This window comes from Myotis nattereri (genome assembly GCF_964212035.1).
Source record: "Myotis nattereri genome assembly, chromosome: 19".
NCBI classification, from domain to species: Eukaryota; Metazoa; Chordata; class Mammalia; order Chiroptera; family Vespertilionidae; genus Myotis; species Myotis nattereri.
The window spans coordinates 4,168,779-4,194,160 of record NC_138095.1 but is presented as its reverse complement, the minus strand read 5'-3'; the positions used below and the strand labels follow the sequence as shown (position 1 = coordinate 4,194,160).

At 57.2% G+C, this 25,382-nt stretch overlaps 1 protein-coding gene across 2 annotated transcripts; it reads left to right on the top strand.

Moving 5' to 3' along the window:
- Positions 1–9,630: 9,630 nt before the first annotated feature.
- On the top strand, positions 9,631–24,659 carry HNF1A (HNF1 homeobox A; the record flags this gene model as incomplete). Of its 2 annotated transcripts, XM_081113439.1 has the most annotated exons (10): positions 9,631–9,953; positions 16,303–16,502; positions 18,181–18,367; positions 18,773–19,014; positions 19,813–19,964; positions 20,074–20,275; positions 21,161–21,352; positions 22,706–22,821; positions 22,914–23,058; positions 24,532–24,659. In XM_081113439.1, the coding sequence occupies 10 exons, from the start codon at positions 9,631–9,633 to the stop codon at positions 24,657–24,659; spliced, it is 1,887 nt and encodes a 628-aa protein (XP_080969565.1). The 2 variants fall into 2 exon arrangements, with proteins under 2 accessions (XP_080969565.1, XP_080969566.1); XM_081113440.1 differs by lacking the exon at positions 21,161–21,352.
- Between the last annotated feature and the right edge of the window lie 723 nt (positions 24,660–25,382).

The window sequence follows — 25,382 nt, the reverse complement described above, 5'->3', positions numbered from 1 at the left end:
CGTGTGGTGTGTGTGTGTGGTGTGTGTGTGTGGTGTGTGTGTGGGGGGTGTATGTGTGGTGTGTGTGGAGGTGCTGTGTGTGTGGTGTGTGTGTGTGGTGTATGTGTGGGGTGTATGTGTGTGTGTGTGTGGTGTGTGTGTGTGGTGTGTGGTGTGTGGTGTGTGTGGTGTGTGTGTGGTGTGTGTGTGTGTTGTGTGGGGGGTGGGGGGGTGTGTATGTGGTGTGTGCTGTGGTGTGTGTGGGGGGGGATGTGGTGTGCGGGGGTGTGTATGTGGTGTGTGCGCGGTGTGTGTGTGTGGTGTGTGTGGAGGCGCTGTGTGTGTGGTGTATGTGTGGTGTGTGTGTGGTGTGTGCGTGCGGTGTGTGTGTGTGTGGTGTGTGTGTGCGGTGTGTGGTATGTGTGTATGTGTGGTGTGTGTGTGTGGTGTATGTGTGGTGTGTGTGTGGTGTGTGCGTGCGGTGTGTGTGTGTGTGGTGTGTGTGTGCGGTGTGTGGTATGTGTGTATGTGTGGTGTGTGTGTGTGGTGTATGTGTGGGGTGTATGTGTGTGTGTGTGTGGTGTGTGCGTGTGGTGTGTGTGTGGTGTGTGTGTGTGGTGTGTGTGCGTGTGGTGTGTGTGTGGTGTGTGTGTGGTGTGTGTGTGTGTGGTGTGTGTGGGGGGGGTGTATGTGTGGTGTGGGGGGGGTGTGTGTGGTGTGTGTGTGTGTGTGGGGGGGTGTGTGTGGTGTGTGTGGTGTGTGTGTGTGTGGTGTGTGTGTGGGGGGTGTATGTGTGGTGTGGGGGGGGGTGTGGTGTGTGTGTGTGGTGTATGTGTGGGGTGTATGTGTGGTGTGCGTGTGGTGTGTGGGGGGGGTGTGTGGTGTGTGTGTGTTGTGTGTGTGTGTTGTGGGGGGGGTGGGTGTGTGTGTGTGTGGTGTGTGGGGGGGGGATGTGGTGTGCGTGTGGTGTGTGTGTGGTGTGTGTGTGTGTGTGTGTGTGCGCGGTGTGTGTGTGTGGGGGGGTGTATGTGTGGTGTGTGGGGGGGGGTGTGTGTGTGTGGTGTGTGTGTGGGGGGGGATGTGGTGTGCGTGTGGTGTGCGTGCGGTGTGTGTGTGTGTGTGTGTGTGCGCGGTGTGTGTGTGTGTGGTGTGTGTGGGGGGTGTATGTGTGGTGTGTGTGTGTGGGGGGGGTGTGTGGTGTGTGTGTGTGGTGTATGTGTGGTGTGTGTGTGTGGTGTGTGTGTGGTGTGTGCGTGTGGTGTGTGTGTGTGTGTGTCTCTGGCTGCAGACGGGCCAGAGGGCACTGTGGCCAGGCCGCCCGCACGTGCTCACACTGTGCCAGGCACGCAGGGAGGGCTCAGTGGCGGGAAGTGCTGTGGCCGCGTGTAGCTGGCTGCGTGCCTCATTGCTGTGCGTTCTTCTTAGTAACAGACCTGACCTTGCTGCCCAGAATGGACGTCTCCCCGCTGCCTCGGACCTAGGGGCGGCCATGCGACTGCACTTCGTTCAGTGAACTTGCTAACCTCACAATGACAGGACAAGCCTGTATTCGAGATCCAAAAGAAGAGCTTTCTGGAAGCCCTGGTCCAGCCGAAGCCCAAATAGTGTCCTGATGGGAGGTGAACTCAGGGGCGTTTGTGAGCCAGGGGAGTCGTTCCAGGCACAGAGGAAGCCATTTCTAGGGTGTTCAGCGAGGGAAGGAACGTGCATGGACGCCGATAAGCTAGCATCGCGACGCTTCTCTAAAGACGATCTTTGGTTTTCTGTGGTCATAACAGTTGTTGCAGACACCCTGCTTCAGGTTCAGTCCAAAGATTATTTTCCCCCGTTTTAATATTGCAGAGGCTTGAGGAAGGAGATGTATAAGGCAGTTTCCCTGGGTTGGCAGCTCTGTTTCCATTTTAAAGTGGCTCCATTTATATATTTCTAAATTTTTTATTAATTGATTTTCTAGAGAGGAAGAAAGAGAGAGAGATCTGTTGTTCCATTTATTATGCGTCCGTTGGTTGGTCCTGGTGTGTGCCCTGACGGGATCGAACCTGCCACATTCTGGTGCACCGGGCGACACTCCAACCAACCGAGCCACACCGGCGAGGGCTCAAATAAACTCATAAAAATTCTTTCTAGGTTCGGACATTTGTTATGTTGACACATCAAACCGCAAGCTCTCCCAGCCCCTTCATTTAGGGTTTTTACGGAGCTTCATCCTGTGGGCACGACTGATGAAATCATTGGCCGTTGGCGACCGACTCGACCTCCAGCCCCTCATCCCTCCCCAGAGGTCGGGGCTGGGGTGCTTGGGGCTGAGATTTCTAAACGTCCGGTCACACTGGTGGCCTTTCTGGCGACCACCTCTCAGCCCCAGCCCTCAGTCCTCTGGAGAGTCTTAGGCCGGAGTCAGCACTGAGATCGAACACCGAGATGACCGCAGACGCCAGCGCCCCCAATGCCCCCAGCGCCCCATTTCCCGAGGGCAGGAGCTGCGCGTCAGCAGCCAGGCCGAGGCCAGGGCGTGTCCCTGTGACAGGACCGCCGCCGCCACCTGTCCCGTGAGGCCGCTGGCCGGGTCTGCAGAGGTGCCTCCATCCTCACCCGTGCCCTGGTCGGCTTGGCAGGTGGGGGGGCCGGCGGGGGCCTGCAGGCAGGACCGAGAGGGGTGGCGGTGGAGGTCTCTACTGCCCCTTCCCCTCCGGGCTTTGGGTCACCTGGCTCTGCCCCCGCCCCCAGGGCAGCCCTTTCCAAGCGCTGGGGACCGCTCCTCCCCTCGCCCGCCAGGCACAGGCTGCCAACAGCCCCCCACTCCTCCCAGCCCCAGCGCACCCTCGGTCTCCCTGTGTCGGCCTGCGTCTCCCTCTTTGGTGAAGAGCCCCTTATGAAAGCCCCCCAACAGACAATGAGAGATGCCAGCCTGCCCTGCCCGGCCCTGAGCAGGGTGCGCGGTGTAAACGGACGCAGCACCAAAGGGCAGCCTGTGTCCGCCGTCCGTCCGCCGGGCCTCAGTCTCGGAGCCCCCGGGGCCCAGGCTCCTCCGCATCGGCCATGGACAGGCCTGGTCCCATGGCTCTCGTTGGGGATCATCCATGTCTCCCCGCCGGTCCCGCCTGACTTCCCTCCTGTCACTTGGTATCGTCACAAATGCTGTTGTCAGCGGCCACAGGCGGGTGCTCTGGACTTGCTGACGTGCCAAGGGGAGGCTGTGGTGGCTGATTAACATGTGTCCTTCCAGGGGCTGTGTGCCCGCAATGACTGGCACTGCCTGGCCCCGGGGAGGCAGGAGTGTGAGCGGATCCGGGGAAACGCAGCAGGGCTCGGGGTCTCCCCTGCACCTGGGCTGGCCCTGGGCTAATTGATGGGCTCGCCCAGCTGGGCGCCTGCTTTCCCCCAAAACAAAGGACAAGTTTCCTGGTTCCTGAAAGCTGTCCTCTTGTTCCCATGAGGCTCCTTCAGCCTGGAGTCAGGCTTCTAGGTTCAACTCCCGGTTCCTAGCTGGGAGACCTTGGGCAAGTTGCTTAACCTCTCTGTGCCCCAGTTTCCTCTTCCGTGAAATGGGGAGAACAATAAGTCTACCTGATAGGGTTGTTGAGAGAGTTAAAGGAGCAAATAAAAAAGTTAAAGGGGAGCTTTACAAGAATAATTAATGCATGTGGTAGGTGCTCAAAAATGGTAGCTTTTTTTCCCCTCATGGCAGTTCTTTTTATTAAGAAAACAATGAACATTTATTCGAATGCCTGCTTGCTATACAGAGACAAATGCAGATTAGCTCACTGAGTCCTCACAACCACCCTGTAAGCCCGCATTGTCCCTACTTTCCAGACGAGGAAACAGGTTGCAGGTGGTTATGGGACCTGTTCAGTCACACAACGAGGGCGCGGCAGAGCCCGCCAGGCTGCCTCGCTCGGTGCCGCCTCCGCGCCCGCCTGCAGCGGGGAGGCCCGGCCCGTGGATTTGTTTGCTCGCTTTAATCCAGATCCTCGCATTACAGGAAGCCTCTGGACTTGGCTCGTCAGAACCAGGTCATCCGTCCAGTCAACACCTGGAGGGCAGAAGCCCATCCGAAATGCGACTTGACTTGTTTGATCCTGAGAAAACTGCCTGAGGGGGTTGTTCAAAGAACAGGTTTCCTGGCATTTCTGCCAGAGTCGGATTCAGGAGCAATGGGCGTGGAGTTTGGACTGGAAACTCTTAGGGTAAAGCAGATGGGGAACCTTTTGCTGCGTGGGATGAGAGTGCCCTCTGCCGGCCATGACGAGGAGGCGCTCCCGGGCTCTGGCCCCTTCTTGCTAGGGAAGTTTTTCTTGCCTTGTGGTGGAAAAGGGTGACCTGATCACAAATCCCTAACTGGGAAGGTGGGTAGTCACGCCCCAGGCATATAGCTTTTTTAGTAAAAGGTGTCTTTACCTTAAGCCAGCTCTGCCTCTTGTTTCTGTGCATCGAGGTTAACACACCCTTCAAACAAGCAAAACGCCCTCTGTCTAGAGAGCACGTAACCGTGTTCATGTCCCTGTAATCCAATCCCCGCAAGCTCCGGCCTCCATGTAAACTTCTTTAACCCGAAATGCATAAAAGCTGCAAACAGCCCTTCTGAGGAGCGTCTGACATCTTGCTTCCAGCAATTGTCATCCGTTTAGCATAAATAAAAATGTGTTTAAAACAAAGATTTTTCTAAATTGATTTGAGAAAGGGAGAGGGGAGATATCGATTTGTTGTTCAACTCATCCATGTTCATTGGTTGCTTCTTGGATGCGCCCTGACCGGGGATCGAACCTGCAACCTTAGTATATCAGGAGGATGCTCTAGACAACTGAGCTACCCAGCAAGGGCCAGAAACATTCTTATAGAAATTCCTTACAGGTTTGGCCTCCTCAAGTAGACAACCTCAAGTCTGAGGGCCACTCTCTGCCCAGATCAGGGCTGGGCAGGGACAAGGCGAGTAAAATAAAGGTCAGGATTCTCCCTGCTCTGGCAAAGTTTAAAATCTAATTGGATTGACAAAACACCTCCAGGAAATCACGAGAAAGGGTCGGGTAGTGGGGCCGGGAGGAAGAGTAGGAGTTTGGACACAGGTGGGCTGAAGGTTGGGGTGGGGTAAATGAATTCCGAGCGAGCTCTGAGATTGGCGGACAGCGCCTCTCTGTGCTGCCTCCTAAAGCCAGGAAGCCGTAGGCCTTGCCTGGACTTTGGCTCTGCAAACACCGGCTCGCCCCGGAGGAGAGACTGGTGGTGACGCTCAGAGCCCTGTCTGCCGCGATCCACTAGGCCTGCAGTTCCTAAACTCAGCGCAGGGAGGATTTTTTTTTTAATTTAATTTATTGATTTCAGAGAGAAAGGGAGAGGGAGGAGAGGGAGATAGAAACATCAGTGATGAGAGAGGATCATTGATTGGCTGCCTCTTGCAAGCCCCCCCACTGGGGACTGAGCCCGCAATCCAAACACATGCCCTGGACCAGAATCGAACCTGGGACCCTTCAGTCCACAGGCAACGCTCTATCCACTGAGCCAAACCAGGGCTATTTTTATTTTTAATTGATTTCAGAGAGGAAGGGAGAGAGAGAAACATCAATGATAATAGAGAATCACTGACTGGCCGCCTCCTGCACACCCCACTCTGCAGATCTAGGCCACAACCCGGGCATGTGCCCTGACCAGGAATCGAACCGTGACCTCCTGGTTCATAGGTCAATGCTCAACCGCTGAGCCGTGCAGGACGGGCAGAGAGGATTTTTGAAAGGAACACAGCGACCCCTGTTGGCCATGTTGGAAACTATCAGCTCAAGGTACGGAGTTCGCAGTTTGAATGTCAGATGCAGTTGCATCTTTAGAATGATGCCATAACTTTGTGAAACTGGGTGTATGGCAGTTCTGATAAAAACCAAGTCTCGTGCAAAAATGAATGTGGACAGTAAATGAAGGTGGCGACGTCCCATCGAATTCCAAGGTCTGAGCAGCTGCCTGGCGCCTACTCATCCCATTAGAATTTATGATTATTTAACAAGGAACTCCCCGGCTGGGCAGCTCAGCTGGTTAAGATAACTGTCCTGAGACGCCAAGGTTGTGGGTTCAATCCCGGGTCAGGGCACATACAAAAAGCAACCAATGAATGCATGAACAAGTGGACAACAAATAGATGTTTCTCTCTCTCTCTGTCCCTCATTCCCTCCCTCTCTCTAAAATCAACTAAAAAAGGGAACTAAAATATTATTTTTTCTTTCAATCTATGTGCATTTTTCAAGCAGCTACTAAGGTGGTTGGCCATATATACTTATTAGTTGTTTTGACCTAACTGCTTACTAAATATAACTGTTAGGTGTTTTGTGTGGGGGGGGGGGGCGGGGGGGGGGGGGGGACGGGTAGGAGGTGCCGTGAAAACATTACTGAGTCACTGGAAGTCACCTTGAACCAAGAACGCCTGGGAGCTCTGCAGTTGCTCTTTAGAACTTTAAGTTGTCTCAGCCGGTCCAGGAGGTCCCTACCTCCATTTTATAGGTGAGTCAGAGAAGACTCACCCACTTGCCTGAGTCCACCCAGTGTGTCCCAGGGTGTGTGTATGGGGGGAGGGGCGGGTCAATGAAATTCAAACTATTCCAACCCAGTCTGTGTGATTCTCAAAGTGCCACTCGTCCCCTCGAGTCCAGATTTGTCCGATGGTGGGAAGGGCAGGCTGGGGCTGGAGCCAGCTTTCTGGTTTTTGTGCCTCAACATGTGCGGAGAAGCGGGGTCAGGTTCCTGAGGTTCCCTCTCATTTGACACCGGCCGTACTCAGGGGCCCGGGACAATGGCCTGTGTGTGTCCCCAGGTGGGGAGAACCTCCCCCTCAGGCTCCCTGTAGGCTCCCTGCACCCCCTGCCGGCCCCCCCTCAACCAAATCCACCCTCAGTCCCAGTCACCTCCGGCCCAGCCGCCCGGCTGCAGGAATTAATGAGTCCAAACGTTGTGCAAAGGATCCAGGCCCCACCCTTCCCGCTCCTCCAGGGGAAAAGCCACGGGGGGCAGCTGCAGGCAGCCAGCAGCCTCCTGGCAGGAGACACCAAGTCGGAGACCCAGGAAACCACGAAGCGACAGCACACACACCCTTCCTGCCTGGACGGAGAAGTCTGCCCTGGGAGCGAGCTGCCTGACCCCACAGAAGGCAGTGGAGGGAAGATGGGTCCCACCTCTCCAAGGGACGTCTGCCGTCGTCACCCCTGCAGTCACTCTGGGGGATGCTGCGCCTGCTCTCTCCCCGGCAGAACGGGAAGAATAACAGTGCCCACTCCCTACAGTCCGTCTGAGAACGACTAAAGCTTAGCACATAGCTAAACATGGTCCTTGTTAGTCATTCAACAAATGCTTCTTGAGCAGCTATTCTGAGTGTATGAGGCTCTCTTCTCGGCCTGGGAGGACGGCAGCGCACAAGACAGACGGACGCCCCGCTTCAGGGCGCATGCTCTAGCAGAGGAAGGCAGGCCACAGATAACAAACAAACGTGGTAAATCATGCAGCAGTGCTGTCCGATAGAAGCGTGCTGTGAACCATGAAAAACTTTAAATTTTTCAGGAGTAAAATGTAAAAAGTAAACTGCCAACAGTAAAAAGAAACAGGTGAAATTAACCTTTCTACTGTTTAATTTTAAAATGTTTTAAAAATGTAAAATTTCACCTAATATAGCCAAACTGTTATCATGTCAGCCAGTGGCCACAGCCACATTTCCAGGGCTCAGTAGCCACACGTGGCCAGTGCTACCGTGGTGGGCAGCGCAGTGGGCCAGCTTGTTAGGTGGGTGAGTGAAACATGAAGATGTGCTTCAGGGTAAGGGCACGGGGGCACCAGGTATGGGAGGGGCAGACGGAGAAGGTGGCCTGGAGCTGACCGGAGGGAGAGAGCTCTATCATCACCTTTAACCCGCCCCGACCTCTGACCTAGCCTGGTGGCAGGGGCCGATGGCGCCTTCTCCCCTCCTCCGAGGTTCTGCAGACCCGAGAGCAGTGGGCCCTCTGCAAAGGCCCAGCCTGGGGCCGCCCCGCAGCACACGCTGCCCACTTCCACCCGGACTTCCACCCCGACTTCCACCCCTGTTCTCCGGGCTCAGGGCCACCCCGGGGACACCCTGCAGGGGGTTGTCAGGGCTTCACTGGAAGAGGGGAGAGGTGGGTGTGGGTGTGAGGATGAGTTTTTGCTCAGGGCTGGGGTTTGGGGGAGATGAGGAAAAGTGGGAGCCTGTCTTTATTTAAAATGTTGCTATTTTGTTCATTGCAGATGTTTTGCATTAATTAAAAATTTATTTTATTGATTTATGTGTCATAAAATTCACCCCTTTAAAGCACACAATTCAGTGGATTTTAGTGTATTCAGAGTTGGGTGCTATCATCCAATCAATCTTAGAACATTTCCATCATCGCCAAGGAAACCCCTTGCCTATCAAGCAGCTACTCCTGCTTCCTGCCCCCCCCCCCCCCCCCCCCGTGCCTGTCTCTGTGGCTGTGCCTGTCGGGACATTTCATATAAATGGAATCATACGACATATGACCTTTTGTCTGGCTCCCCGTGTTGTGTTGGCACTTGGTTCCTTTTTAATGGGCAATGACACACCACTGCATGGATGGACCCATTCCGTTCATCCACTTATACATTGATGGATATTTATGCTTTTCCCACTTTTTGGCTACTGGGAATAATGCTGCTATGAACGTTCACACGCAAGTTGTTGTGTGGACATATGGTTTTAGTGCTTTTCGGTTTTGGGTTCATTTCCATTTTTAAATACATTGTAAAAAACTATTATTTTTCTTGATTACTGAATTTTTTTACGTTCCCCTTTAAAATATGCGCCTGAGCCAAGTGCCTGACCGGCTTCATCCTATTCCCACCCGAAGTCCCGTCCCCTGTTAGCGGTGTGACTGGACACGCCCCTTACCCTCTCAGCCCTGAGCCTCAGCTGCCTCCTCTGTAGAATGGGGATAAGCCCTGTGCCTCCTCACAGCTCATAGGGGGCACAGCGGGCCGATGCGGGTGTCACAGACCTGGCACCGGCCCTGGCGCGCATAGACTTAAGTCAACAGCTTTTCCTATGGGGAGGCCTGCTGTCAGGCCTGGTGTCAGGTCCAAAACGGCTGTGACCTTGCCCTGCCTTTGGGGCGAGCCGGCCCACCCGCTGAAACTCCCCGCTGCCTCTGTGTCTAAGAGGAACCTGCTGTTTTGCGCTCCTGCCTCAGCCTGACCCCCTACAACCAGGTTGGGGGGTGGGGGTGCCGCTGCTGCTCAGGGAGGCCCCTGTGGCGCCCACCCCTTCCGCCCCAGCTCCCGGCCGCCGCCTCCCCCACCCTCCGCTCTGCCCGCTCCGCCGAGGCCGGGCTCGCTGTCCCTCCGCTGCCATGGGGCCTGCACTTTGCAGGGCTGAAGTCCAAAGTTCAGCCCCTGCGCGAAGCGCACGGATAAATATGAACCTTGGAGAATTTCCCCGGCTCCAATGTAAACAGAGCGGGCAGGGGCCCTGGTTCACCGGCCGCCGGGGCCAGGGCTGGGGGCGGGGGGTACCCACCGGACCTGGAGCGTGGGGTTTTGGGGGACCGTGGGCGCACGGAGCGGGGTTCGTGCCGGCCTGCCGCCGGGCTCGCACGCAGACAGCCCAGGCCCGGAGGCCGCCAGCTGGTGGCCCGGCCGCGTGGCCGCGGAGCCATGGTCTCCAAGCTGAGCCAGCTGCAGGCGGAGCTGCTGGCGGCCCTGCTGGAGTCGGGCCTCAGCAAGGAGGCGCTGATCCAGGCCCTGGGGGAGCCGGGGCCCTACCTGCTGGCTGGAGACGGCTCCCTGGACAAGGGGGAGTCCTGCGGCGGCCGAGGGGAGCTGGCCGAGCTGCCCAATGGGCTGGGGGAGGCGAGAGGCTCTGAGGATGAGACGGACGACGACGGGGAAGACTTCACGCCGCCCATCCTCAAGGAGCTGGAGAACCTCAGCCCCGAGGAGGCGGCCCACCAGAAGGCCGTGGTGGAGAGCCTGCTACAGTAAGAACCCCCTGCCCGCTCCCAGGGCCGGGCGCCCACCCTCCGCCCCGACAGCCCTGCCCGGGTGCCCACCCTCTGCCCCGACAGCCCTGCCCGGCTGAATGCCCGGGCCGTGGCCTGTAGCCCGAGTTGTGGGAAGGGGACCGGCCCAGGAGCTCAGGTCCTCTGTGGAGCCGGGGGGCCCCAGGAGCCGGCCCTCAGCCCAGGGCTTGGGAAGCGCCGCGCCCAGGGGGGCCCAGGGTGGGGAAAGCAGGAGACTGTCCATCAAGGGCCTGAGAGCCAGAGGGCCATGGCGGCCTCCACGGCTATTCTATGCCCCAAACCCTTCCTTCCCTGGAAGCTTTCAGATTGCAAGCCCGGGGCCAGGAAGCCGCTGGGGAGGGCAACCCTGGGGCTTGGGGGCTCCCCTGGTCGCCTGGGGACTCAGCATGCAGCCAGGTCTCTCTTACCTGAGGGAGATGAAGCCTCGGGCAGGAGCTTCTCTCCTTCCCAGCACAGCCCAGGCCTCCCCCTCACCAGCAGGCGCCATGAGCGACCTCCGCTGTGGACCCCTCCACTGGCTGGCTCCCCGTCTCCCAGAGCACGGAGTGGGTCTGAGCCTGATGCCTCCCCTCTCCTCAGCAGAGCTAACTGGTTACTTATTACCCACAGGCTTTATTATTTCTCTTTTGTTTTATAAATTTATAAACGGCAAAAGGCTCTGATAAGGCCTGTGATCATTAACTTGTAGGGATGGTGGCCTGGGAAGGCCTGGGCCAATGAACCTCCCACCCAGCGGAGATGGGGGATGGGGAGCGCTGGGGTGGGGTAGGGAAAGGGGGGCGAGGGGCTGCGAGAACATCCCCTCCCCGAAGCCTCCGAAGCCCCCGTCCTAACAGCTGGCACTATGCTAAGGTTCCACGTGTTAAAATGTGATAATACTGAGCTGGACCCCGGGAGGAAGCTGTGGACAAGTCTGCTTCACAGATGAGGAGACTGAGGCCCTGAGAAGGGAAGTAGCTTGATGAAGGCCACCCAGCTGGGACTTCACACCCATTCTGCTAAATGCTCTTAATCCCCAGGCCTGGGGGCCAGGGGCCAGGGGCCAGCGGCGGGGCAGGGTGAGAGGGGTTCTGAGGCAGAGTCCCAAAGACACTCTCCAGGGACCATCTCTCTTCTGTCCAAGGTCCTGATCCCAGTTTCTGGGGGTGGGGGCGGGGGGCTGGGGCCCCACCTGGAAGTCCTCAGGGTCGGCTGTGAGGGCCTGGGCAGGGGGCAGGGGAGCAGATGGGCCCCCTGACTTGGCAGGAAGTGGAGGGCAAAGGGCCCTGCTGGGCTGCAGGGGAGGGGCAAAGGGGCAGGCCAGGCAGACCTAGGGTGAGGGCAGCTGGGCTGGGGCTGGGGCTGCTCAGGACCCCCATGGGGATGGGCTTTCAGGTGGGAGTGGGAGACGGGCGCCAAGGGCCTCCTTACCTGGCTGGGTGGGGCCTCTTGCTCAGCAGTCCCTTTGGTGGGTTGGTGGGTGGGGAGGCCTGATCCACAGCACTTGAGGGGGGAGCAGAGGGCAAAGTGCTCCCTGGGTCCAGCCTGGGAGCTGAGGGAGAGAGGGAGACGCTGAGAGAGAGGACGGCCGGGCGATGGGGAGAGGCCTGGAGAAGCCAGCTGAGCCGCGGAGTAGAGGAGAGGGCTGCACCAGCTTGGAGAAGGGGCTGGGGAGAGCGAGGCGCCCCAAGCTGAGAGGAGGCTGGAGTGCTCCCCGCCCGCCCAGATTGGGTTTTCTTTAATGCTAACAGCATGCTATTTACTTTCCATTTAAATTTGAGATGTTGCTATAAATTATCAACCAGCTCCTTGTTCCTGCAGAGTTTATAACTAACTACCTGGGTTACTTATTGTTCAGGTAACAAAAGGGACCTGAAGCCACCCTGAGGGGATAGAGTGGCTGTGGTCTCAGGGCCCAGGAAGGAGAGGGGTGGGGGCCCCATGAAGGCCTGGGTGGTGGAGGACTTCCAGGGGGAGTCGCTGCTCTGGAGAGACAGTGGGTGGGAAGCGACAGGGTGGGCCCTGCGGCCAGGCCTCCCCAGGCGCCCTGTGCTTGAGGCCACAGCACATCTCCACCCTTAGTTCACTGTGTGACTTTGGGCAAGTCTCTTCGTGGCCCTACCTGGACAAGGACTGAAATTCAAACTCCTGGCCCTGATTTCCTGACCTCTTTCCGAGGGACTGCCTTCCCTCTCACTTTCCTCCAGTTACACTCACTCCGCTGATTCCCACCTCAGGGCCTTTGCACATGCTGCTCCTTCTGGCCAAGTCCTTCTCTTCCTTTTGCTCAAATGTCACCTCCTCCGGGAGGCCCTCCCTGACTGCCTCATCTCAAGGTAGGCTCTATCCCGGTCACTCTTCAACCACCTTCCTTTACTTTCTCCTGCCTCTCATCATGACTTTGTTTTCTATCTTCTGCCATGAAAACAGCAGCTCTTCAAGGGCAGGGTTCCTGTGGCCTAGTTCAGCACTCTTCCCCTTACTGTCCAGCCCACACAGCAGGAATGAATGAGTGACTAGGATTCTCTGAGGCCCTGGGGACACCTGCTGCTATGGCCAGGGGGAGAGCCTGGGCCTGGGGCTCCTTCCTGGGTGTCCTCTTGGGTCCCCCCTGTCCTTGAACAGCTCAAACCTCAGCCTTGAAGGTCTCCATCCTCTCCATTGGACAGTACCAACACACTGGGACCCAGGAATTCGGTGGCCAAGGCGGGATATCCCTGACTGAGGCCAGCCTGCCTGGGTTCGAATCCCAACTCCCCAACTCCAGTGCAGGCAGGTGATTTCACTCTTCTGGGCCCGTTTCCTCTACAAGGCGGAGATGACATGGTTACATGATAGCCTGGAGTGCGCATGCGTTGTAAGTGCAGTAGACGGTGGCTATGAGGAGTGGTCCCGTTTTACAGGTGAGCAAATGAAGGCTCAGAGAGGCAAAGGGACTTCCCAAGGTCTTACAAAGCAGTCAGGCCAGGACTTGGACCCAGGTCCTCCCAGCCACACACTCTGCACAGCACCCTCCAGGTTGCACGTCGTCCTTGACCCGTTTACCTCCCTCCTTACCCTCCCTGGTCATTCTGGCTGTTCAGCTTCACCATCAACTCGCTTCCATGCAGCGCCTGGGAGAGCAGCAGGGCTTACAAATGCGTTCGACTCCTTCCTCCTCCTGTGAAATATTGATTGTTAGCTCCGTATCACAGGTGAGGAAACTGAGGCACCGGGAGGCTAAGCAACCTCCCAAGGCCCCCGGAGAGTGTGGCACAGCTGAGATGCCAACTGAGATCGGAGGCCGCACTGGGAGCTCAGCCCTCCGCACGCATGGCCTTCAGGGTGGCCTCCGCTCAACCTCGGACGCACGGGAACCCCAGGGCCTCCGGGGTCCCGGGACCACATGATGATGCCATTCCGTCCACTGAGCACGTACTGCGTGCCAGGCCCTGTGAGCCGTCCTCTCCTCCTGGAATTGCGCCGCTCTCCCAGGACCCCGAGGCAGGCGTGGGTTTGCCGTGTTAGAGAGGCGTGGGCCTGCACACCTCAGGGGCCAGGGCGCGGCGGCGGGACTGGAGCCCAGGCCGGTTTGACTTTGGAGCCGATGAGGGTGAGAGTGGGGGCGCCTGGAGACTGGCCTCTTAGTTCTGAGTTGGAGAAACTGTCCTGAAGAGTCATGTCCTTGGAGACTGAGTGCGGGGGGGCGGGGGGGGGGCGGGGGGGGCGGGGGGAGACAGAGAACAACAGAGAGACAGAGACAGGAGAGGGAGGGACACACACACACACACACACACACACACACACACACACGGAGTCAGCGGGACAGTGACAGTTCATCTTTCGTTTGAGCCAGGAGAGGCCTTGTTGAGAGCAAGACTGAGCTCATTCTCTGGAGAAGAAAAGGGGAGGAGGAGGGGGAGGGGGGGGAGGGTTGCTCCGGAGGCGATGACTGCCGTGGGGGAGGCGGGAGGCCATCCGGCAGCCCAGCTCCAGCATCAGATAAGCGTGTTTGCCGTGGAGCAGACGCTGGACTTTGCTCTGCCTTCCCTCCTGGCTGTGACTGGCACCGGGAGTGGGGGCGGTGGACAGGAGAGGCGCCTGGGAGCCCCTGGGAGCAGGAGGGAGGAGCTTGGGGAGAGGTCTGGGGGGTCTGGGCAAAGTGAAATGTTCTTGAGTCCCTTTGACAAGTGAGGCTCACCTGTCTGAGCCTCAGTTTCCTCACCCGTAAGGTGGACATGTTAGTACTGACTTCCGCAGGCGGCTGTAAGGTTCAGATGGCCGGCTGTCGGTACAGCGCCAGCTCACAGTAAATACGCAAGAAACACTGGCCTCATGGCTGTCATTGGCCCAGGCGGACGCTGCTGCGCTGGCTGTGACCAGCTCACGTTCAGCGGTCCCTCCTGCCTTGCCTCTCTGCCTGTGGGCACTGCAGTCAGAGGGCCAGAGCTGGTGGAAGGCTCTGCGGCCTACAGGGCATTGCCAGGGGCAGGCAGGCTGGTCCTCTGAGGACGGGAGAAGGGCTGGGGGAGAGGCAGCGGGGGTGGGCTTCCGAGCACTGGGGGGGTGTTTGCTTTTCCTTTTTTAGAATTCAGTTTTAAATAGTATATCTGCATGTGCTGGGTATTATATAACATGTTACATAATTTTAAAAGTGTGGACCAGTAACAAAGAACTGCCCCCGTCCCCGTCCTCAGCTCTCCATCCCCCGAGGCTGTGTGGCCAGTTCCTTCTGTGACCTTCGCTGTGTCCTGCAAACACAAATACGTAGAAATCTCTTATCCCATTTTAAATGTTCCGCGGTAGCCACCCAGCAAACCTACCAAACGGCTCCACCTGGGCGCGGACGAGCGTCCCCGGCCGTGTCCGCAGGTGCCGACCGGAGGCCCCGCAGTTTAGTTCATCAACATCCTTTTTGGTCCAGGCCACTGAAGCTAAGGGCACGTGTGTCACTTGCATCTCTTGCCCAAGGTCAGAGGGAAATGCCTCCTGTGATCTGCACCACCCCAGGCAGCGGTCCAGCTGGTCCCCAGCACCAGGCAGGCGCTGGGTCTCAGCAGCCTCAGGTCAGGGGTCAGGGCGAGTCGGAGGACGTGTAAGAAACGTGCGTGTCTGGGCACCAGAATCCTGCTCTTGGGGCTGAGATGCTCTCACTAGAGACTGGGGACCGGAGGCCACCTGTGGTCCGTATTTCTGTCCTCTGGTGACTGTGGAAAGGAAGGGGTCAGATCGCCTCTGCTATGTACACTCCCCCCCCCCCCCCCCCGCCTGCTCCGGCTCAGCTGCTTCCCCTCGCCCTGTCCCAAGCCTCAGTTACAAATATGTGTCCGTTGAGGGCGATCTGGCTGCGACATCTGTCACCCCATTGATTGCCAGGGTTGATTCAGCTGATCTGGCTGGCTAGGCGGGTGTCCCCCTCCTCCCTCACCGATCCATGTGTGTCCCTCCCGAAGCTGCGTGCTCGGTCGAAGAGGACAACCTTCCCCCCCAAGGAGAGGACCGGTCTTCGGTCAAGGGTATACGAGTAGCTGCGCTCCCCTGCTAGAACCTCCAAACAAGCTCACAAATATGTGTCTGGGAAGAGCAGCTCCCACAGCAGAGCCGGACAGACGGGGATTGAACCCAGGGTCCAGGGCCCGGGTCCTCACGCCCTTGCTCAGCAGTTTATTCTGGAATGGAGGCTGCTGATATGTGCACATGTGGCAACAGCATGTGGAGGGGCGATTCGTCACCATGTGGCTTGGGAACCACCAAAAAGGATGCTGATGAACTAAACTGCGGGGCCTCCGGTCGGCACCTGCGGACACGGCCGGGGACTGAGAGAACCCTATTTCTCTCGTTGTTTTCAGACCTCATTTTTTTTCCCTAATAAGTCTCACTCATCCACCCACCCACCCACCCATCCACTCGTTCATTCATGGTGAATTCATGCGCCCACCAAGGGCATAATATATGTCAGGCCTATGGGAGCTGAAAACCAGACAGCCCCTGCCCGCCCTGTGCTGACAGTCTCTCTCCGTGGCATTGCCAGGTGGGAGCGGGCTCTTTAAAGGGGGCTCAAAGGTGAGGACCTTCCCCATCAGGCTTGTGCTGCCCCCAGGGGAGTCTGTCCATTGGTCCGTGGCCATGTGTCCGTGGGGCTGGCTGGGGCCTGGGACATGTCCCCTCCCGCGTCTGTGTCAGTGTCCCTGGGTCCTGGCGCGAGTCAGACCTCCCTGCCCCTGAGTCAGGGTCTGCTTTCATCCACAATCCCACCCCAGTGTGGACAGGATCCTCGCACCCGGACCCAGCCCTGCCTACAGGGTCCCCCACCCCCACTGAGCGGGGCCTGCCCTTGTTCTCCTCCCAGGGAGGACCCGTGGCGCGTGGCCAAGATGGTCAAGTCCTACCTGCAGCAGCACAACATCCCGCAGCGGGAGGTGGTCGACACCACCGGCCTCAACCAGTCGCACCTGTCCCAGCACCTCAACAAGGGCACCCCCATGAAGACGCAGAAGCGAGCCGCCCTGTACACCTGGTACGTCCGCAAGCAGCGAGAGGTGGCCCAGCGTAAGTAACAGCATCACAGCCCTGTCTTCCTGACAAGCTCGGGGGGTGGGGCTGGGAGCTCCCCTACCTGTTCCTCAGACAGGCAGCCCGGGGAAGGTCAGCGGCACCCATCCAGCCTTTATTTCTATTCTGCGCACGGCACCCTGGGAGAGGGAGGTCGGGCTGGTCCTGGGCACCCAATGATGGATAAGCTGGGCCCGACCCCAAGAGCTGTTGGTGGGGAAGGAGGAAGACCGTGTGATGTGGTGAAACATGAAAGAGCAGCCACGGCTGTAGCTCCTAGCCGCCCGCAGTGCGCCTGGCCCGGGGCAGTGCCACCCAACGTCTACTTCCAAGTGCTGAGCTGGCGGCAGGGAGAGAGAGCTGTTCTTCCTCAGGGAGGCAGGGCATCAGGCGGGTTCACACCAGCAGTATGGCCTTTAGACTCAGTCGTAAAGTGTAAGTTGAATTTTGGCCCATGGAGACGGAGGGAAGGGTGTTTTGGGCAGAAGGAACAGCATGTGTAAAGGCTCAGAGGCGAGGTATGTGCTCAGGGACTCCCCACCCCCCGAAACCTGGGAAGACCTGGGCGCACTACCATCGGGGAAGGGTGGACTTCCTCACTCAGGCCTCATCCCCCACCAGGTCCCAAGTGCACTTCACACTTTTGAGCCTGCCTATGTGTAAAATAACTTCTAATATTTCTTTTCATTAATTATCCAGCTTTTTTAATATATATTTTTAAATTGACTTTAGAGAGGAAGGGAGAGGGAGAGATAGAAACATCATGATGAAAGAGAATCATTGATCGGCTGCCTCCTGCACACCCCCTAATGGGGATGGAGCCTGCAACCCAGGCATGTGCCCTTGGCCAGAATCCAACCTGGAACCCTTCAGTCCGCAGGCTGACGCTCTATCCACTGGGCTGCACCAGCTAGGGCAATTATCCAGCTTTCTAAAAGACAATACACACTTAGTTAAGAAGAAAAAACTACAAGAAAGACTTTACAATAAAAATCAGATGTCCTTGTCCTAAAACAGCCACCGGCACTCCCAGTCTTGCAAACCCCCTTCTGGAGGAATTGTAGGCCACACTAGCCATGTCTACAGACCCCTGACACAGAACCTCCCTTCCTCCCGCTCACAGACGCCCTGGCCCCTGCCTGTCCCACGCCCTTGGCGGCCTGCTCAGGGATACGCAGACAGACTTGTTTCCATTCAAGTGGAACCAGCTGACAAGGCTGGTGGGCCTTTGCTCTCAATGCACGTTAGGCTTTGGAGTGCATCCCAGTGTGGAATGTTGACTATCGCGGTGATTCTACTCGAGAGACTGGCTTCCATTTTCTGCTCGACTCTGTGCAGCCTGAGAAATAGTTCCCTGAACGTCACCTGTAAAGTGGGGTGGCATGTGTGTCACATGTGAGCAAATGCTGATGCCCGCCTGGAGCCCTGTGAGACTACAGCTTGGCTCAGTAGAAAGTGTGCAGGGGTTGATTAGTGATGCCTGGCTTGGACGCGGGTTAAGAACGTGGTAGCACGTGTGCTGTGTATCGGTCATCACTGGATTAGAGGGTTTCCAAGCTCTAGCTGGAAGCTGCTCTGACTCGGCCCGTGGGAATGAGGAAGAATCAGGAGTGTGGTCAGGAACTGAGGGGGGAAGGTGGGAGTGGCTGGTGCTCACAGCTGCCTGTGCCTACAGAGTTCACCCACGCTGGGCAGGGGGGGCTGATTGAGGAGCCCACGGGAGATGAGCTGCCAACCAAGAAGGGACGGAGGAACCGTTTCAAATGGGGCCCAGCATCCCAGCAGATCCTGTTCCAGGCCTACGAGAGGCAGAAGAACCCCAGCAAGGAGGAGCGAGAGGCACTGGTGGAGGAGTGCAACAGGTCGGAGGGCGGCGGGCAGCCGGGCTGGCTTGGTCTGGGCAGGGCCGGGCTGGGGAAGGGAAGGTGGCTCTGGGTTCTGAGGGAGGCTCCCCCGTCTCAGCTCGGGCTCAGTGTCTGGAACCTACTCTATTCCCCCCACACACACACACACACACATGCCCCAGTCCAAGCAATGCTGAGTGGGTGCGCATCTCATTCATCCTCACCACAACCCGATGGTTATGTTGCTCACGTTATGACTGGAGACACTGAGAGGCTAAGTCACACAGTCACAGAGCAGAAGTGGGACCGCACCCCGGTGCTAGCCCCAACACTAGGGTAGAGCCCTACCTCTCAGAACTCACCCCGACCCCAGGGCAGGGCTCCTTGTGCCTGGCCTGGAGCTCACAGGAGCTATTTCTGCAGGGCCGAGTGCATCCAGAGGGGGGTGTCCCCATCACAGGCACAGGGGCTGGGCTCCAACCTGGTCACAGAGGTGCGTGTCTACAACTGGTTTGCCAATCGGCGCAAGGAAGAAGCCTTTCGGCACAAGCTGGCCATGGACACATACAGCGGGCCGCCATCGGGGCCAGGCCCGGGCCCGGCACTGCCCGCCCACAGCTCCCCTGGCCTGCCCCCATCTGCCCTCTCCCCCAGCAAGGTCCACGGTGAGTGCTCTGTGGGCAGGGGGTTGGGACGGTGGGTGGAGGGAAAGGGGGGAAGGGGGGAGAGTTGGGGAGCACCGCCCCAGTGGTGAAAGTTACCCAAACCTCTTAGCACTTGTTTGGTTCCACCCCACTTTATTTACACTATTCTATCCACTCTATTACTCTCCCCTCCACTGACCACAACACGTCATCCACTCCACTCCATTCACTCTGAGCTGGGTTCACTTCAATTCATCCATTTCAGATCAAGTAAACTCAGTTCATTTCAGGTCAATTCTACTGTTTATTATAATCCAGTTTGTTCATTTAGATTTGGTGCTGTTTAATCCAATCCAATTGCCAATCAACTCAGTTTAATTAATATAATTCAAGGAAATTCAGTTAATTTTGTATGGCTCGGTTCGATTCAATCCAAATCAATTTGATTCAATTCAATTAAACTCAAGCTCAATGTATTTCAGGTTCAGTTCAACTAGATTCAGTTTCATTAAACTAATCCCAATTATTTCTATTCAACTCAGTTTGCTGCCGTTTATTAGCTTCAGTTCAGTTTTTTTCAGTGGTTTTATTGAGCACCTGATGCATGTCGGGATAGCACTGGGCAGGGGGCAGGAGCTAATGAAATGCAGCCCTGTGTTCAGGAGCTGGAAGCAGCCAGCACCGAGCCTGGTAGGCGGCGCACATGCCAGCCCAGTTTGCTGGCTGCATGAAGAAAGATGGGCGAGTGGCTAAGCCAGCCAACGAGGCCGCTGGGGGGCAGGAACGGGGTGCTGAGGCTGCACACTGCTCCCACTGCAGGTGTGCGCTACGGACAACCCGCAACCAGTGAGGGGGCGGAAGTGCCCTCGAGCAGCGGCAGTTCCTTGGTCACAGTGTCCACACCCTTGCACCAAGTGTCCCCCACAGGCCTGGAGCCCAGTCACAGCCTGCTGAGCACTGAAGCCAAGCTGGTGAGTGTCCCCCCCCACCCCCCCTCGCCCCGGAAGGTAAGACCCTGCCAACCCCATCTTCCCTTGGCTGGGAAAAGCAGTCCTCACTCAGCTTGGTTTCCCCTCCAAGGTCTCCGCAGCTGGGGGGCCTCTGCCCCCGGTCAGCACCCTGACAGCACTGCACAGCTTGGAGCAGACCTCCCCAGGCCTCAGCCAGCAGCCCCAGAACCTCATCATGGCCTCGCTTCCCGGGGTCATGACCATCGGGCCTGGGGAGCCTGCCTCGCTGGGCTCTACGTTCACCAACACAGGCGCCTCCACTCTGGTCATTGGTAAGCTGGCGGGTGGGGCACAAGCCCGAGAGCCGAAAGAGCCTCTGGGACCATTCGCTCACTCACCATCCCTCACTGCCTGCTCTGTGCCAGGCTCTGCTACACTGGTGGCACCCAGTAAACCAGACAGGCCCAGCTCGCCACTGGGGCGGCAGACAGTAAACGTAACGCGTGAGCAGAGTGCCTCCGGGGACCAAACAGGTGGGCAAGACGAGCGGCAGGAGGGGGCCAATGTGGTCCAGGCTTTAGGCTTTTCTTTAAAGCCCAGAGGACTTTACTTACAGGAACTATTATGCAGACACTCAATAGTATATAAGACAGATGGGAGCTGATGGGAGAGGAGAGCAGAGCTAAGCCCAGGGCCTTCGACTGCATGGAACCCAGGACTGCATGGAACCCAGGGCTTCAGGGAACCCAGGCAGACCCACCTCCTGCCCAGATAATGAGCCAGAGGCTCAGAGAAGGGGAGTGACCTGCCAGGGCCACGAGTTAGTGACAGGTCCTAGGACAGTGATGGCGAACCTTTTGAGCTCGGCGTGTCAGCATTTTGAAAAACCCTAACTGAACTCTGGTGCCGTGTCACATATAGAAATTTTTTGATATTTGCAACCATAGTAAAACAAAGACTTATATTTTTGATATTTATTTTATATATTTAAATGCCATTTAACAAAGAAATATCAACCAAAAAAATGAGTTCGCGTGTCACCTCTGACACGCATGTCATAGGTTTGCCATCACTGTCCTAGGGCAAAGGCATTTCCTGTCCGCCTCCCCTCCTCCCCCAGCCCACTGGCTCTGGGAGGCAGGGGGGATGGTGCCCCAGGGGTCCCGGGGAGGCAGTGGACTTGGAGGCCTGGCTGACTCCTGCCCCTCCCACTCCAGGTTTGGCGTCCACACAGGCACAGAGTGTGCCCGTCATCAACAGCATGGGCAGCAGCCTGGCCACCCTGCAGCCTGTGCAGTTCTCCCAGCCACTGCACCCGTCCTACCAGCAGCCACTCATGTCCCCTGTGCAGAGCCACATGGCCCAGAGCCCCTTCATGGCCACCATGGCCCAGCTGCAGAGCCCCCACGGTGAGCACAGGGGCGGGGACCTCGCAGATACTGCGGCCTGTGTGTGTCTGGTACAAGCGTGAGAGCTTGTGATGGAGGGGGCTCTGGGGGGCTCAGGTGAGTGTCTGTGGCCAGAACCTGTTTCCATGTGTGAATACGTGTGGCCATGTGTGTGCACGTGTGAGTGGAAACATATCTAGGTGTTCATCGTTATTTTAGGGGTATGCCCACGTGTGGGAACACAGGCCAGTCTTTCTCTAAACCCTTGGGGCCATATGTATTTCAGAATTAACTATGTTCAGATTTTCAAAGGTTAATATGGGGAACATACCATGGATTACATAACTCTCCCAGCAGCGTTTGGGGTTAACACTGTCACCAAGCCCTACGATTTCTGCAGCAAAAAGTAGAATTTTACCAAATAGATTAACCCTTCAAGTGCCAACCAATATCCTAGGAACTATGCTAAAATTGCCAAGGTTTTTTGCTGATTTTACAGTTTAGGGGGAAAAATTATGAATCGCAAGTAAATGAAGCTACATATTCAAGATCTTCCACAAAAATCGTCATCTTCACAGCAAGAATTGACATATTTAGCAATATCATCATCACTAATAAAAGCAGACTTAGAACTGGACACTGCAGGAGCGCGAGGCACTCTAGGGGTTAATAAAGACTTAAATAGCCCTGGCTGGTTTGGCTCAGTGGATAGAGCATCGGCCTGCGGACTGAAGGGTCCAGATTCGATTCCAGTCAAGGGCACATGCCCAGGTTGTGGGCTCGGTCCCCAGTAGGGGGCGTGAGGAGGCAGATCAATGATTCTCCCTGTGTGCGTATCCCTGTGTGCATTTGATTGAGAGCATGCATTTATGTGTGTTATGTGGGTGGCTATGGTTTTATCTGTCAAGGTGAGAATATGAGTTTTTCTACTGGTGTCTGTCTGTGTGGGGGTGGCTATTAGGTGAAATTGGTTACGTTTCAGAGGCATCCTGGCCATGGAAATATGCTGCCCTCCGCCCTGCTGGCCCTCACAGGCGCAAGGCCTTCCCCTCTGAGGCGTTTAGCCTCCTGTTCCCTTTCACACCTGTTGTCTCCAGGTGCCGGGCGGAGTTGGGTGTGGGATCCGGGCCTTTCCCGGCTTCTCTCTGCAAGGGCTGAGCAGGCCCCTGTAATTGGGGAGAGGGCCCCAACCCTGTATCTGAGCTCCATTTTGGAAATCAGCCCTGAGTCTCCCCCCACTGCCCCATCAGGCCATTTCCCAGGCCTCACACCCCACTTCCCAAGAGCACCTAGCCCTGAGGCCCTCCTGGGAGGGGGCAGCCCTGCCAAGGGTGCCACGTCTGTACCCTCTCCTGTCTTCTCCCTCCTGGCCAGCCCTTTACAGCCACAAGCCTGAGGTGGCCCAGTACACCCACACGGGCCTGCAGACCATGCTCATCACGGACACCACCAACCTGAGTGCCCTGGCCAGCCTCACACCCACCAAGCAGGTAAGGCCCAGGGCTGCCCTGCCCACCCCCACCCCCACTTGGGCCCGCCTCAGAAAACACCCTGGGGCTCAGAAGGCGGCTCTGTTCTCCAGGTCTTCATCTCAGACACCGAGGCCTCCAGCGAGTCTGGGCTTCACACGCCAGCATCTCAGGCCACCACCATTCACATCCCTAGCCAGGACCCTGCTGGCATCCAGCACCTGCAGCCTTCCCACAGGCTCAGCGCCAGCCCCCCAGGTGAGCGGCCTCTCCCTGCTGGGTGTGTGCAGGGGTGGGGAACCGGTCCGCAGGCAGGATAAGACCCACAAATTCATTTGGCCTGGCCCTGCCAAGGCACTAGGCGTGAGTTAAACATTTGACCAAATACAGCAGACTAATTTTTAAGTTGATAATTGTGCGTGGCCCACGAATGTCATATCCAAATGGCCCTGGGCACAAAAACAGTGGGGCAAATTGTGAGTTGGGGGTAATGAGGCAGATCTTGGAGGGCACCCTGTGCTCCCCTGAAGTGAGCCAAGAGGGTTGTGAAATCACAGGGAAATGAGCACATCTCAGAATCTATCTCATTGACTGGGTTGAGGAAAAGAGACAAAGTCATGGGAAGAGGTGTAAACTGCGCTGCTTGTGGGCCAGAAGTGGCTCGTGGGCGTGGGTGTGGGTCAGGGTTTAGCATTCTTTGAATCATTGCCAACATTTAAAAATTAGGATTTTTCATAAAAAAATCCAGATTTCTGACAACTTTTGGAAAATTGGAAGGACTCACGTTTCCACATAGCAACAGAGTGTGGGCTCAGGCCACCATGTCCCCCTCAACCCATTTATTCCCGTCCCCCTAAGATCCAAGTCTGCACCCTACAAGGTCATGGTGACAAGCAGGCACTGTCGAGTCCAGGTGCCGGATTTTGAGGCCTGGGCGGCCACCTGCTAATGCGCAATGTGGGCAAGTTGCTGCCCTTTCCGAGCCTCAGGCTCCTCCATCGGCCCTGGTGGCTGCAGGGAGGGCTTCACGGTCTACGCTCCACACTTCACCTGAGGAACTGTCATTTTACAGAGGAGAAGCAGACACTCAGGTGAGGGACTTGGCCTTGCCTGACAGCTACTAGGTGGCAGGGCAGGACTTGAACCCAGGTCCAAACTCAAAGCCCATTCTCTTACCATCGGAATCTGCTGGGCTTCTCCCAAGCCAGAACCAACAGGACACATACCTATTTAAGGAATTGGCTCACATGACTGTGGAACTGGCAAGTCCGAAAGCTGTTGGGCAGCTTGGCAACGCAGGCAGGAGTTGATGCTGCATCTTGAGGTAGAAATCCTTCCCTGGGAAATCGCAGCTTTGCTCTTAAGGCCTCGCCTGATGGGATGAGGCCCACCCACAGCACTGAGGGACGTTTTTACTGAAGTCAACTGACTGTAGGTGTTAAGCACATCTGCAAAACACCTTCACAGCAACACTCGATGCGTCTTTGGGTCAATGCCTGGACACTACAGACTAGCCAAGCTGACACATAACACTGACCACCTCACCATGTCCCAGCGCTTCTCTAACAGTTCCACTAAAATGCTGAGAAGGCCACTCCCTGGGTGGCCCCAGAGCCTGCTGGGGGTCAGTAAGACAAGGGCCCACCTCCCCCACCCCCAGTGCCTCAGGGATGAGTGGGAGGGGTCAGGATGGGCTTGGTGGGCAGCCAGCAGCTTCCTTTGCCTCTGCAGTGTCCTCCAGCAGCCTGGTGTTGTACCAGAGCTCCGAGTCCACCAACGGCCACAGCCACCTGCTGCCATCCAACCACAGCGTCATCGAGACCTTCATCTCCACGCAGATGGCCTCTTCTTCCCAGTAACCATGGCAACCACCTCCCAGGGGCTGGCACCTGAAGCCTGCCCAGCGACTTGGGGGGTGACCAGGGCACCTGAGCCTGCAAACATCTGCTACTACGGAGCTGCTGCCCTTCCCTAGACAACTGGGCCTCGGCCCCACCAGCTTGGCCAGCGTCAGAGAGGGAGGGCTCTGAGGTGCCCCCCCCAGGACTGCCTCAGCGCATAAGGGGGGACTGTGGAGAGCTGGGAGGTGGAGCCTGCTCCTGGCAGGACGGGACTGTCCCTGCTGCTCCTGGGAAATCCTGTCACTTAGAAAAGAGGGGACAGACTCTGGACTCCGGCACGGCCAGCCTGGGTCTCTGGAGAGCCCCAGCACTCCCAAAGGAGCCCTGGCAGTCACTTCTCAGGACACAGGCCTGTGCAGCTGGGCCTCACTGAGCTCTGAGGGGCCTTAGACCATCCTGTCACCTACGCCCTGTCCAGGCCACTCCACCTGCCCCCTTCCTGCGATTAACCCATCTGCCCATTTGTTCCCACCCAGCCCCCACTCACATCAGCATTCCGAGGGGCTGTTCTGCCTGAGGCCTGGAGCTCGGACGCCCAAGCCCTCGAGGAGCTCAAGCGAACGAAGGCAGCAGGGCTCTCAGCTTCCCCCTCCCTGGGCCCTGTGACCGCGTTTCCTGGGACATTTGTTCCCGAGCATCATGCCTTCCGGTGTCGCCTGTATCTTGCCTCTGCTGAAAAGC